The sequence below is a fragment of the Mastomys coucha genome, unplaced genomic scaffold (assembly GCF_008632895.1).
Source record: "Mastomys coucha isolate ucsf_1 unplaced genomic scaffold, UCSF_Mcou_1 pScaffold20, whole genome shotgun sequence".
Classification (NCBI taxonomy): Eukaryota; Metazoa; Chordata; class Mammalia; order Rodentia; family Muridae; genus Mastomys; species Mastomys coucha.
In genome coordinates, this window is record NW_022196903.1 from 36,890,495 (window position 1) to 36,905,869 (window position 15,375).

Here is a 15,375-nt window from a genome sequence, read left to right on the forward strand (position 1 = left end):
CCAGCCTAGCCAAGTCAGTGAGCTCAAAATTTAATAAGAGATCCTGCCTCAAAGGAGAAGGCAATTGAAGAAGACACTGGCTGGGTACCTGTCTGTGTCTCACACACACTGGCATGCAAATATGTATATGAATGCATGTATACACATATGCATTTATGCATGCATGCATGTAGACAGACAGACAGACAAAGAGGAGAAGAATGAGTTAAGCACCAAGGCTAAAAGGTTGACATAAAATATTGCTGGGATATTTGGCGTTGTCCCTTAAAATGAAGATGCACATGTTACACTTGTGCAGTGACATAGAAGCTACTTCAAAGATATTCATCTCTTCACACTTGAAGGTGGCTATAAAGTCCATGGGACAAACAAGGTGAATGGCATGTCACCTTGGACTCTTGACCATAAAATTATTCTCTGCAATGACTAGTGTTAGTTATGAATTTGTCAGGATTAAGGATCACTTAGGGGACAAACCTCTAGACTTGATTGAGAGGGTTTTTCTAGATTGAGTTAATAAGGCGAAGAAGCCCACCCTGAAAGTAGGCTGTAGTATTCCACGGGCTGGATGCTAACACTGAATAAACTTGAGAACATGAGCTGAACACCAGAATTCGTATCTGTTACTGAATGTAGATATCATATGAGAGCTGCCTGACACTCCTGTCACCATGCCTTCCCACTGTGTCCTCAAACTGTGAGCCAAGATAAACCTTTACTTCCTTAAGTTAATATTACCAAGTACTTCGCCTCAGGGATAAAGGAGTAAATAACACGCCCTCTATTATCTTCCAATCTCCCACTATCCTTTTACTAAGTGTCTAATACCCAGAGTGACCTTAGAAACAGGACTAATGAGTGTTTCTAAGAGCTGGGTGCCTTTTATGAGATTCTATGGAAGCTTCAAAGGAATGTCTATACTATTCCATCATTACAAGCTTTTGATCAATCCATGGAAGAAGCTAGCACATTTTTGTGTGTATATTAGTTTATGGATGTACACACACACACACACACACACACACACACACAGACACATACATAGACACACCATACACACACATTCATCTTTCTCATTGTGAAAAGTAACCTACTCTGACATGTATTTCCCTTCATCTTCCATGTGATATGAGTTCTATAACCTTTACAATCTCAGTAGTTAAGAGGAAATAGTTATAAGTGATCAAGCTGGATTTATTTCTATAGAGGATTCAATATAATATTTTTTATTTTTTCCTTTTTTTTTTTTTAATTTTGGCTGAATGGTACCAACAAGTTATTGAAACTTGTGTTACTTTCCTGTTCTATACTTTGTATATTTATTTATTATCTTTTGAGACTGAGACTAGTCTGGCCCTGAACTCACTATATAGCTAAGGAGGAACTGAACTCCTTGATCTACTGACTTCACCTCCCAAATTGTAGGGTTATGAGAAGTTATCAGCAAACCAAATTATCTTTTCTCAATTTATATATTACTAAAAAGACTTGTGAGAAAGCTCTATAGGTAAAGGATCTTGCTACCAAACCTGAAGACCTGAGTTCAATCCCCATAACACACATGGTAAAAAAGGAGAATAGCTTGCACCCACAAGTTATCCTCTAACCCTCACATGCACATTATAATACATGTCAGGTGGAGGAGAGAAAGATTGAAGAAAGGATAAAATTGAAAATTATAATAGAATTATGTATATATGTATGTATGCGTATGTATGTACATATGTGTATACGTTTATGGCTTCATCAAGAGCAGGATAGTCAAATATAATAAGGACATAATAAAAACCCAGTTTTTCCAGTTACTATCACTGGAACTTATTATGGTCATGAGCAGGCAATAGAGTTAGTCAACACTTAGCTCTAGATTCAGACTTCCTGAGTTGAATACCTGACACCATTCACAATGAGTATTTACTCTGAGGTAATGTGAAAACTCCAGGCTCCTTACTTGCTGGTGCCTCTTTCAACACCCCCTTTATATAATATTTGTCAATTTGAATCTTTGTATAATATGGTAAGTAAAAATTGTCAGATTGCACAAAACATGATCCAAAATGTGGTTTCTTTGGGTGCTGAGTGACAAGTTGTGCTGATAATTTTTCTTTCTTGTGCTTCAGTTGTCCAGTTGTAAAACAGGATGAAAATAGAAACCACATATATAATATTACTACCAGGATGCAGTGAGAAACTTCATAGAGAATGTTTAGAATGCACTTGACCTATTCCGATGTGTTTGTAACTCCCTTTGGGGGGCCACTATTTATTTACATTATAGAAGGTAACCTGACTGAAATTTGGTTGATCATGTTTTTCACACTGTTGTTTTAAAGGCCTTCCAACCAGCATTTATGTTACTGGATACTTTCTTTAGTCAAAGTGACTCATAAAACTATTGGACAAGCCAATGCTACTATGGTCACTACTTTTTGTTACATATTTTGAAGTATTATTGGTGTCACATGTCTCTGTTGGTTTACAGAATAATTTTTTACTTACTATACACCTAAGTTTATGTCCATCTGTCCTTGTTAAGCCCTAGTTAATCAGAAGTGGCACCAATGCACACTAAAGGACAGAGATGACCCTTGGAAGGGGGTTATAGTCCAGCAAAAGCATTTCTGGATTTTCTATTTGGACATGGTCTAGTTTTTTCCCACTTCCTTGCCTAATATCAGTTGTGATGTCCCTCTAGTAGAGATTATTCAAGTAAATAACAAAAGAATTTGATGTAAAGAACATTAAAACATAAATAGAATTTATGAAGGAGGTTCATTGACAAGGGAGAATGGAAACATCATTCTGGGACAAAGAAGAAAGTATGTGGTTATAACTACAAACAACAAATAGTTATTGGTGTCCAGTGTAAGAGAAAGAGATTAGCACAAGAATAAGAAGCAGGAGAGGGATTTAAAAATGCATCCACTGTGAGCATACAGCTAGTCTTTGTTTTCCCAACTCACCCAGTAGCAAAATACATAGGTAAGCCTTAGATTCATGACTTTCAAATTCATACCTCTGAGCATCTCCTTTGGCTCTTGCAATTCCACAGATAAAAAGAATCTTAAAATAAAAATGTTTAGGTTAAAGGACATCTTTTAATACACTAGGACTATATAAGGAAAAATGAATGTCCCTATCATTTCATAGGGGAGAAGAAGAAGTTCATGTTCCAGGAATGTCTCTATTATATAATTTGAGTTGTGGTCCAGTAGAAGGAATCCTTATAGTTATCTTTCTATATTTCTTACTACCACAGGTTAAACATGGGTAATGACTGGATTTTTAATGGTAAACGATCTGTTTTGGGGATGTAAGTATGTGAATGAATTCTATACAATGAAAGCAACATTTCACTATAGAGACTTTGAACATCTGGATAACTTACTATCACTCCTGAAGTAGAGAAGGGCTTAACAGTCACAAACGCCACCATGTTATCAGGTGTTATAGTCACACTGCTCCATCATCCAGAGAGCTCAGCCCTTCCTAATTCTCTCAGCAATATGATTGGATGTGGCTTCTGGGTAACACTGGCTGATAATATCAGAACTCTAATAAAGTTTTTAGTGGCATGCCCCTTTGAACTAATAGCAAAATCATCAATGAATGTGTTGTACATCTGTAGCTTGGAGTCTGTCACCCAGAAAGTCTACTGTCTGCCAAGACCAAGCAAATAATAATTTAAGGTAAGGAACAGGAACAGAGGTAAATGACACAGAAGAAAAACATGTCTATTAGCCAAGAAAGAACCTTTAAAGAAGGTCTTTGACACTAAGAAAATAGGGAAGAACAATCACGTATATTATAACAATTTAGTTGAATGATGACATTTTTTTCATAGAAATAACAAACTTCTCCCCAGTAAGGAAATATCATGATAAGGAAAGTGATTAGGTGATTCACTTCATGGACCTACCTGCCAGCTTTTCTGCTTCTGTGAACTGTTTATAAAACCTGTGCTGAGCACCAAGGACCCTACTGCTCTGGTGTTCTGATTTCTCCACTATGCCGGGTCTCTCATTCATGTTCAGCGCTGCCACACTCATCTTGGTCCTCTGCCTGCAGCTGGGGATCATTGAAGGCCAGGATACCGAGTGAGTAAAACCATTCTTTTTTTTTCCTGCAGGAAAAGCATAGAGAGGGTCTCCTTCTGGTCTGGAAACTTAAACACAGTTTCATATAGATTTTCTAGGTAGCAAAGGAGTCTGTCCTTGGTATTTCTCATGGATCATATGTCAAGTTCTATTTTCTTTGTAGCCTCCATAGATTCCCTTCACATTTCCACTGGATGTATAGGCTTGCCTATACAATAAAGCCCCCAATGTGTATGATAAGTTGTCCATGATTTTTCTCAGTGTACTTTCAAAAGATAAAGTGGTCTCTTAGTTCTAGCAACAGCTTCAAATGTCATATGCAGGAGTCTCTGAGAATGAGAACCTTTATTTAGACTTAGGTTGAACTAACAAAACAGTCATCATAGATGTCATCCCAATGATAACACCCAAAAGGAAAGTTGAGGACCTATAGTAGCCAGGACCTATAGTAGTTGAGGACCCTTGGGCCTGGAAGCCACCATATTGAAAGTACATGTCTGAAGAAAGCAAAAAAAAAAAAAAAACATGAAGGAATGAATGAAATAAGAAATGCAGCCAGAGGACAAATGAAACAAGGGGAAGCAAAGACGTCGTATCAAACTAGAGATGGCCTCACTGGCAGCAGGCTGATGGTAGTGGCTTCCTGTGTTGGGACCCTATTAGTGCTCTGGGAAGGTTGTCAAATGTCCTTTCCTAGCAGAAATCACAATATTTTAAAGAGCTGATGCAGGCACCTTGAGAATCCCTGCATGTTCCAGTGTAGATGGCATTCTTCCTGGCCCAGAGGAAGCGCATGTTGAAATAAGCCTTACAATTAAGTGCTTTGGCCATCGCAGCCTGTGAACAACTCTCCTATTCAGTATCTCCCTGGTATGGAAACCCTGATCTCAGGAAAACACTGGCATGCTTAATTGCTATATCATTCTACTATCCTGAAGTCATTCATAAGTGGGAATTTTGAAAATAATTGGTATTCATATATCTTTTATAGGAACTGAATCACAGAAAAGTTGGTGCCAGTATTAAAATCTAACATGTTCAGCGCAAGGAAAATGTATGAATAATGCTCACTAAGAATTCTTTTCCATCACACATAGCACCAAAGGATATTACTTGGATTCTTGGATTGATCCCCTTGGCCCAGAACAGGCATTGTAGATTAAAGAGGAAGACATGCTCTTTGCTTTATCTCATGCACTTTCCCCCATTTGTGGTGTGTTCATAATTAAAATATGTGCAATTTCTTTGGTTTACTTAATAGGTCCACATTCCTAGGTCCTATCTAGCAATCATAAGGGGTGATCTTCAAGGAAGATCTACTTAATCCTCCAGTAAAGGGTTGTTTACATGATTCTGTGGATATGAAGCTTTTCCTAAGGATGACTTGACTCTATTGTTCCAGTCAGGGACAAGTAGCTAACAAACTGTATGGCAGTAGTTCTCTATCATTTCCTCATGTTTTGGTTACCCACATCCATAAAATTATTTTCACTGCTTCTTGGTAATTTTGCTACTCTTATGAATCATAATGTGAATATATGTGGAATTTTTTGTGTGTGATCTTAGGTGACCCCTATGAAAGGGTCACCTGATACACAATACAAGCACAACTTGCTATATGGTGTTAAGAAATAGCATGAGATAGTAGATGATGTTTTCTTTTAAAATTTGTCATTTGTAACTTGGAAAAAGAATGCTCCATTTTAAACAATATGTCCATTGTGTAATTAAACAGAAAGCATTCAAACCAACATGCAAAGATTCCTGGGGATGCTGCTGCTTCGGAACTGAGTCAAGCTCACTTTACTTTCTTCCCTCGCTCCATGTTAGAATGGTGCTTTCTCCAATAATCAGGTCTCTGGTTTCTGTGCCCTATTTTTTTCTTCCCAGAAATACCCGAAAGGCACTTACATTTAACCTATCTGTTCCATCAAGAGCACAGAGAAATGAGGAGATATCACTGGCACTTGAACTTGGAACACAATATAAAGAATGTATGGTGGTAAGTAGATAGATGGACAGTAAATCCAAGGCAAAATCTGACTCGAGTTATGAATGTAATTGAATTAATCTCTTCTGTTAATGCTGCATGATAAATTTAACATATTCATATGTGTTTTGTTACATGAATCTCACAACAATGTTGAGAACTTGAAGCAGATGATGATTCCCATTTCACAGATAAAAAACTCTGGTTCACAATAGTCTAGGAAGAAAAAGAGTAAGAAAGAGAATGAAAAATATCTAAGATAGAAATAGGTGGAAGAAGACAAGGGGCTCATGATAGTGCATCGTCCAGGGTCCCCAGGAGCCTTAGTGGATTTTGATGAGGGCTTGGGAACAGGGTACTCATATGAACATCCTGCAACCATAATTTGGAGCAGGTACGAGAAGAGAATATGAGGGATCTATTTCTTCTTCTCCATTAAGACCTTAAACTGAGCCTATTTTCTTTCCTCTTGTCATTCTGAATAATAAGTATTAAGTATAAATTTGCTAGATATGGGAGGAAGCATCAGAGATGTGTATATGGGATATATCTGCAGCTCTTATCATACCACCACCCCGATACTGACCATAAATTCAAAGTAAAGATCAGTGCAGGTAACATTTCAAAACAACTAAGTCTGAAACTTAATATGAAATACTTTCATGCAGTTTGTATAAAAATCATATCTACTCCTAATTTACTGCATTGTATTGATGACTGTAATTATGATGAAAGGTTGAACCTCATTTAAATGCATTTTTTCTCATATAGTTTTGTAATTACTAGGTTCTATTCACAAGTCCATCTTGGTAGACATACCCCTAAGACAAAACTCCTAAGTTAGATGTGAGAAAGAGGTGTGTGTGTGTGTGTGTGTGTGTGTGTGTGTATTATGTATTTAATATTATATAAAATTATGTAATAACGAAACATATTAACACACATATTAATATCTGATGCCTTAAGTTAACAGGCACTCTCAAGTTTAAAAAGCAAAGAAATTGGCCTTCAAAAATTTACTTATCAAATAATGGCCAGACATGAGCAGAGGGAGTAACTTTTAATATTGCAGTTGGGATTGGTGAGAGTGAGAGAATAGTTCAATTGTGATGGAATTAGTATTGGCTGAGGCAGGGGCAGGGCCATCATTCTTATGAAGCCTTGTCCTGGAATCAACACTTAAACAACTGGAATGCTATTCACTATTCACTAGGTCACATAGTAAAAGTTCATGTTAGTAATTTCCAAGAACTCTAGCTGATACCAAGGACAAGCCTTCCCTCGGGAGACAGGCATAGTAGGATGAACCCCCTTGCCTAGTGGATTCACTTACATCTTCCTGAATCTCATATTCAGACTTCTGGGTTAAATATGATGGTGTGAAGAGAGAAAGCCTAGGAAATTTAGCCTGTAGAAGGATAATACAACAATGAGTGTATGGTGTCTGTGTTCCTAGTCCATGCGTCAGCTATTTCTTCTCTTGTATTGCCTTCTATTTATCTTTGTTGTACTAACAGTGGGCTTTCCTTCCCAACCAGATCAAAACATACCTTGTAAGTAGTGTACCAATCGAAGGTGGCTTCAACTATGTACAAACCCGCTGCCTCTGCCCCGATTACCCTACCACCATTTACTGGGATTTTATAGTCACAGGTAAGTAAAAAGTACCATTTGCCAAAGAGGGAAAATTAAAAACATAAACATAGCTGCAAAACTTCCAGCTGGAAGCATGGAAAAGCAAAATGATAGATGGAAAAGAAACTCATGAGGAGCATTTCTGGGATCTAAAGCTGTCGAAAGCATAGCGTGAGAAAGGATGGATAAAGGGAGTGACTTGCAAATGATTCGGGGAAACTATCCCTGGAAGGACTTACCTGGTCCTTGTAGGAAAATCAGAGAACCCTAGCATTTCTGAGAGATCACTTTTGTTTTTATTTCTTCCAGAAACTGCAACAATTGCAATTGTGGTTGACATTGTTAAAGAAAGAAATATCTGCCCTAATGATGTGGCCGTGGTGCCCATCACAGGAGACCGGTACCACACTATTCATACTATATACGTGAATTAACCAAGACTTCTTACGTGTCTTTCAAAACCACTATCATTTTCTCCAAGTACAATTGACTGTACTATAGTCTGTTAAATAAACTTCTTACAAGCATCTCCATGTGTTATTGTCTCCTGCCTAAAATCTATCCTCAAAATCTGGAAAGTACCGCTAAGTTCTTATATTAGTCTTTCAAACTACCATTACTGAAATTTTATGAGGGTTTTTTTTTTCCTATCCATTGAAACTAAAAAGGAAAGAAGGGTCTGGGGAGTTACCTTAGTATGTGCACTACTTACCATGCAGGATTGAGGACTTAGATTTGAATATCCAGAACCTACATAAAGCCAGAAATACTAGCACACATTAATAATACCAGTGATTCTACAGTGAGACAATAGGCAGGCATAGAAATCTCTGCAGAACCTATTGGGCAAGCTCGCTCTATATATACAATGTGAGGAGGAACAATTGCAGATGCTCTCATTGAGTAGAAGGGAAGGGCCAACACTTGAAACTATCCTTTGATCTTCTTGAGTGTGCCATGGCACAGGAACACTCACACTCCATTCGCCCATGCACACAAATCATAAAAACACACGACTAACACTTTTAAAGAAAAGAAGAAGAAATAATGAAAAGATAGTCACTTTCAAAGAGTGGAAAGATCACACCTGTGATAGACCAAATACTCAGGACAAATAAGAGGGAGCCAGGAATGGAAGCCAAGCTGTCTACTGCTTGACTTTTTTCTATCTAGTGCTTTCCAAGAGCTCCACCTTTAGTTCCCAGAGGATAGGAGTGATTTGTAACCAGAAAGGATTGGTTTATAGTGCTCACCATGAATTGTTCCATTGTGTTACATTCTGTTGCTTCTTCTCAATCAGTTCCAAACAAGAAAATATGACTCATTGGAGCAATAGACACCTCAGGTATATGTAATATACACCTCAGGCTGACTATAAATGAAGGCTATGAGCTCTGAGTTGCTTTCTCAGATGGAACCTGCTACTGCATTTTGATAGAAGTGAGACATGAAAAAAGGTCCAAAATAGATGAATGAAATTCTGGAGAATAGAAAAGTAGACCTCAAGAACCCCAAACCAGAAAGGCAGAACGTGCTTATCAGGTAAGCTTTCTGGTACTGGACATGGAGAACTGGAAGAACTCTAGAGGATGCTAAAAGAAAAATCAGAATCACAACAGATTGAGTATATCTGAGCAAAAAAATTGAATTAAACCTTCCAAGCCAGTGTTCCTAAATGAAGATCAGAATTCAGGAGATGGAAATAAAGTTGTTCAAAAACATTATTTCAGATATTATTGGGACATTAACATCAATTGCATGTGTAAAATATGGTAGCTAAAATTCATACTTCCTTCTGAATGTAAGTATAATTTCTTGTGGAGATTTATATCTTTTTGAGGGACAAATCCACATTTCCTTCAAAAATACCTTTGAGGATAATTTTCTGTATTTTGCTTTTTAATACCTGCACCAGACATTGCCCATGTATGTGCCGTTTTTATCCTGGGGTATTTTTGGTGGGAGTAGGTACCTTTCTGAAGAAATTTAATATTTCGAAGCCAAAGTTCTCAGCTAGTTTTGTTTTTGTGTTTATAATTATTTTCGTGGGTCATTGGCTTAAATTTTTATATGCTTGAGAAGATTCAGAAAGCCACATGTAACAGGTAATTTGAATTGCTTCGGGTCTTCTGTTTACGCATTTGTAACCTTTTCTTAAAGTCTGTAGCAAACTAGCTGAGAAAGTAACCATCTTTCAATATTTGACATTAAGAAAAATAGTCTTTAATTATATTAAACACAATCATATATATTTGCTTTATCATATATATGTATATACACATACATATATATATCATATATGCATATATATGCATATATATGCCTACTTAGGATTTCTGGCTTCATCCTAATTTTTTTTATTCCAGTTTTGGCACAATATTTACTTAAAGACAGTGATACATTGATGTGTGTGGGTTTTTCCTTCAGTAACTAAACTTTATCTTACCAATAAATTATTGGTTAAATTCTACAAGATGGGCAAATTTTTATTATATCAGCATAATAAAGTGATTACTAAAGATTTATTATTAAATTTTCATGATTTTAGGTCCCAATGTACACTACAAAATATTAAATATAGTTTATATTTTAATTATATTTAATATTTTATATACAACAAAATATTCAAATGAAAAGATAGAAACACTCCATAATAATAGCTGAGGAGAAACATCTGTCTTAATTCTGTTTTGTATAAAAAAAAAAAAAAGGAAACACATTGGGCCTTTTGTGAAAAACACGTCTCATCTCTAAATAAAAAAGAAAATCACTACTAAATTTAATAAACAGAAAGATAAACTGTATGTACTCATGAATAACAGCAGTGTGTTCTCTTATATTGTTTAGATTAAATGTACACTCATAATTACCACTGTCATACTGGCACCTCCAAATTGGAAAGGCAGCACACATCTTAATATGAAACATGGTGGTGGTCTACTAAAAACAAAGGCTAATTCTTTAACTCAAAAAACAGGAATGTATCCAAGGACGATGTAATATCAAAATAATGCTGGCTCACCGAGAGGACCTCAGAACAGGACCAAGGGAGGAAATTTTGTACAAGAGTCACTAATTTGTTTGACTTAATATCCTAATAAAAATTTCAAAGTGTATAGTACTTTCATTTTCTCTCTCATTCTCTGTCTATCTCTGTCTCTCTGTTTGTTTGTCTCTCTCTCCTTGCCCCCATACCCACCCCTACACACTCAATGTTCATACACAAAGTTGTAAGCAATGCATATAAAGCACAACAGCACAAGATTTCACTCACAGAGGAAGCCCAAGATTGCTCAGGAGAAGTTGGTCAATGGCATTTTCAAATTTCAACACCAAAACACTTGTCCACTACTCAGATGCAGAGAGGGTATCTTTGTTATGTAACTTAATAGAGACACCAAATTCAATGATTGTGTTAGATACTACCTACAGTACTTTGTGTTCCAAGTTAATTGCCCCAACTCCCCATCATATAACATGAAAGAAACATTAACTTTCTTTCAACCGTTTTGTTAAGTAAGTAAACATAATGAGACATAGAAAGTTGAATGAGAAGTGGTGCCCATGGGGAACTATACTGGAACAGCTAGTACATGCCTGTGGGATGAGCTTTGAAAGTTTTATTACCTCTCCCCACTTCCAAGTTCATTCTTTCTGCTTCCTCTTTGGGTTGAAGATGGAATCTCTCAGCCTCTAGATCTTGTCATCATGCTGCCACTTGCTGCCATTCTTCTGCACCATGATAGACTCTTCTCCCAGAAACTGGAAGCCCAAGCAAATGGTTTCCAAATAGCTTTTAACTCTTTTAACACAGAAACAAAAGGGAACCAACAACACATTTCTAACTTTACTGTATGAATTATACAATTATAAAGCCCAACTATATCAGAGCTTCTCATGTGTGATACTGTGAAACTTGCTGTGCTGTCTACTATTAGTTTGCTCACACAGCTAAGGTTCTTGCAGATCTCTTTTAGTGACCTTTGAGCTCCTCTGTGATCTTTCCCTTTTCTCCTCAGATCCCAGATTCTCAACACACATGTTCAACTTTATAACCTAATCAAGCCAGGAAAAGGATAAGATATTATGATAAGTAAACTTTTCTTATTACAATAAATAAGTAAATTTCTAAAATTATGAATAGCACCCCTAGAGATAGAAAGGAAGAGAATAGATAAGATATTCTCTGCCTCTCTGTAAGAATTCCATGACCCACTTCAAACTTCCAAGTGCTGTAGAAACAATGGAAGGTCTAGAGAAGAATGTCAATAGCTCCTTTTGTCTAGAGATTAAAAGAAACAACACTGCTGGCTTATTTAATAGATCCATGCCAAAATTACTGAGGTTAGATAAATAAATAAAAGGAGAGATAGGGCACATAGGCCAAAGTCATGTGTTATTTTTATCAAGACAATGCACTTTATATCTTAGATAGCTAACTTGTAGGCCATTGATTCAATTGTCTTCATTCTCCCTAATGTAAGGTAAATAAAAAGAAACTGTTGATATCTTACATTCTGCAAATTCCCTGATTTTTTCTGGGTTAAGACATTTAGAAGTATTCTTAGAACTGAGTAGAGGAGCACCTGCAAACATGTCACCTTCATAAGGAAAAGAAAACCAACAATCTACAGTGTTTTACTCCACCGAAAGTGTACTAAACTATGCTCAGAAATGACTCTAAGAGAAAGAGTTTACATTACAACCTCATGGATTCATGAAAATGACAGCAAGACTAACAATATGATTTGCTGTGCATTCCAAATTCAATCTTTCTCATAGAAAATTAAAGTAAGTTACATGTATTAATAAAAATTGAGTTACATACCTGAATTTAAAAAATATATAAATTATGCTTCCTGCCCACATTCTCTGGACTTCGCACGCATATATTAGGACACATATTTACTCATGCACATCTGTCATGATGGTTGGAATCCCTGTCATCAATATTCCCCATCTTCACAAGACTAACTTTTAAGGTGCTGACCACTTTACCACCATCTGAGGTCCTGCAAATGAAAAACAATGAAATACTAAGTTGAGAACCATACTCTCTTATAACATACCCAGAACACATTTACTTCTAAAGATCATACATTTATATTTATTTTAAGCAGATCTGATCTATGCACAGTAAATCACATTATTAGCCTTTGTGTCATTTCATGAAATCATGAGGATGCAATGCAAAAATGACCCCTCAAAGGCTCTCAGCTGCACTCTTAGGGGAAAACACAAGAGATCAAACTCTACGCTATTTTGTATGTCATGTGGTATCAACACAATCACCATAACAGCATAAATGGTGACTTCTCTGTCCCAACCACATGAGATACAACCCATATTTATCAATCACAGAAGTAATACTCGGTAGAAGAGAAAAGAAAAATGCTGTGTATATTGGTAAGGCTAGCCTGCTGGCTCCAAAATCTTATCTGACTTGCTTGCTATTCTTTGATGTTTCTTTTTAATTGTTTTTCATTTTATTGAAAATGGTTTTTTCTCACATAATATATATGAAATGTGGTTTCCCTTCCACCTACCCATCCGAAATCCTCCCTACTTCCCTTCCCATGAAAATCTACCCCCTTACTGTGTCTCATTAGAAAAAAGAATTCCAAGGAATAATCATAAAATACAATAAAATAATCAAATAAAATAAAACAGAAACTAATACATCATAATTGGGCAAAACAACAAAACCAAAAAGAAAAAAAAACCCAAAACTCAAAAAACAAAACCAAACAAACAGAAGGATAAAAGCCCCCTCCCCCCAAAAAATGTCTAAGCTACATGGACACACTCATTTGAGCACTCAGGAAGCCACAATATATACACGGAAGACCTGATGCAAACCGTTCATTTTGCCTTTGTCTCTGTGAATTCATAGGAGTTTTGATAGTGCTGAAGTGGAAAGTCTTGTTTTGTTGATTTCTCCTGTCCCCTCCAGCTCTTACACTCTTTTTGCCTCCTCCTCTGCAGAGTTCCTTGAATACTGGGGGGAGAAATTTGGAGATATCTGTTATAGGCCTGAGTGTTCCAAGGTCTCTGTTTCTGCATATTATATTGCTATGTGTTTCTGTATTTGTTACCATATGCTGCAGGAGTAAACTTCTCTAATAATGGCTTAACTTATCTATGAGTGTAAATGGGTGTCATTTTTTGCTACATTTTGGGTTGTTTGGTTTTGTTACTTTTAGAACTTGAATTTACCCTAGTTCCTTGACCTTCTATTCTCAGTTTCTTGGTCACCTAAGCAGTAATGACATATGGGTCCCATCTGGGGGGGAGGCAATTAAGTCAAATCAGACATTGGGTAGTTACTCTCAGAATCATTAGGTTATGATTGCAATAGCATATTTTGTAGCCAGGACTCCATGATTAGAATATATGGTTTGTGTCTGTGTTTGGCGTTTACGCATCTTCTTTGATAGCTGCAGAGTACCTTTCTGTAGGAAAGGCACTATAATATAAAGGGGAAGCCTCTATGTAGGCACCAGCTAGCCTTATCCATGTTCAATGAGTTATGTAGGTCTTGCATTTAGAAATGAGGCTTTGTTGTTAGGTATTGAGGAACAATCTATAGTCTTGGCAACAGCTTGGGTTGTTTGGGAATTCCCATTGGACTCCTTGAACTAATAGTTCAATTAGCTGCAACCCAGTGATGCAATGGGAACTTCATTTAGTAACAAGGGATGGCCATTTGAGGGCTCTGTCTCCTCAATTATTTGAGGGTTTTACTTGGATTGCTTTCTTTTGTGTATACTTCTTAGGGAGCTTCTACTGGATTATGTTTCTTTACTACCCCTAAAATGGCCCTTAGTCTTAGATGTATTTTTCCATGTTCCTTTTCTCATTGTGCACTGATATGGTTAGAGGCAAAGCTGTTAATTAGTCTTCGATAAAGAATAGCTTCTGAGGTTTAATAAGGTGCCAGGTTTTTCCATATACATATGTAACATACTTTGATTATGTTTCACCCTTCAGTTACTGTATCTTATCTTCTGTTGAAAGTTTGCTTGATCAACTGTGTCTTTTTCTGAGGTTCCAATGCACAGAGAATAACATAGCTTCTTCTCAAAACCAGGAATGTGCTTGGTAGAGTGAAAATAGCCTGAAACAATGGCTTTGGGAGCTTTCCCCTGAGGCCTTGATGCATACATAGAGATGCTGAGAACCCAAACCTTCACTGAGTATGGGGATATGACTATCAATTACTGGGATGTTATGTGCCTAGCCTGTGATGTTCTGAAGATATGGTGTTCCCCTCATGTAACATTTTTTTTAATAGCTTCTTGCTTGCTGCCTTCCAGCTAAAATATGATAGGTTCTACTAACATCATCCCATTTCTTCTCCAGAAAGAGTATATAAGAAAACATACTTCATAATAGTGCTGGTTGGCAAAAGATATATCTTTTAGAAGACCTCGTGATCCTAAACTTTCTTATCTTTTTTATCTTTTATCCTCTTTATCTTCTGATCTCCTGGTACTGTCTCCTGGGACTCAGTGACTGAACAATTAATTACCTGTTTGTCCTGGTCATATTTCTTCCAGTTTTCTGAACTTCATGCAATAGAAACTTCAAAATTTATAAGGAATCAATGAAATACACAGTGACGTTTGACAAGAACTTCATGTCTCTTAAGAA

At 36.7% G+C, this 15,375-nt stretch overlaps 1 protein-coding gene across 1 annotated transcript; it reads left to right on the forward strand.

The window, feature by feature from the left end:
* Positions 1 to 4,008: 4,008 nt before the first annotated feature.
* On the forward strand, positions 4,009 to 8,156 carry LOC116098072 (prolactin-inducible protein homolog). Its single transcript, XM_031380820.1, has 4 exons — positions 4,009 to 4,097; positions 5,988 to 6,099; positions 7,626 to 7,740; positions 8,032 to 8,156. The coding sequence occupies exons 1-4, from the start codon at positions 4,009 to 4,011 to the stop codon at positions 8,154 to 8,156; spliced, it is 441 nt and encodes a 146-aa protein (XP_031236680.1).
* Positions 8,157 to 15,375: the final 7,219 nt, after the last annotated feature.

What these genes read in the sequence shown, in the direction of transcription:
- LOC116098072 (XM_031380820.1), top strand. Translation starts at nt 4,009, where the DNA reads ATGCCGGGTCTCTCATTCATGTTCAGCGCTGCCACACTCATCTTGGTC. An exon ending in ATTGAAGGCCAGGATACCGA is followed by an intron (nt 4,098 to 5,987) that starts GTGAGTAAAACC and finishes TTTTCTTCCCAG; the next exon opens with AAATACCCGAAAGGCACTTA. An exon ending in AATATAAAGAATGTATGGTG is followed by an intron (nt 6,100 to 7,625) that starts GTAAGTAGATAG and finishes CTTCCCAACCAG; the next exon opens with ATCAAAACATACCTTGTAAG.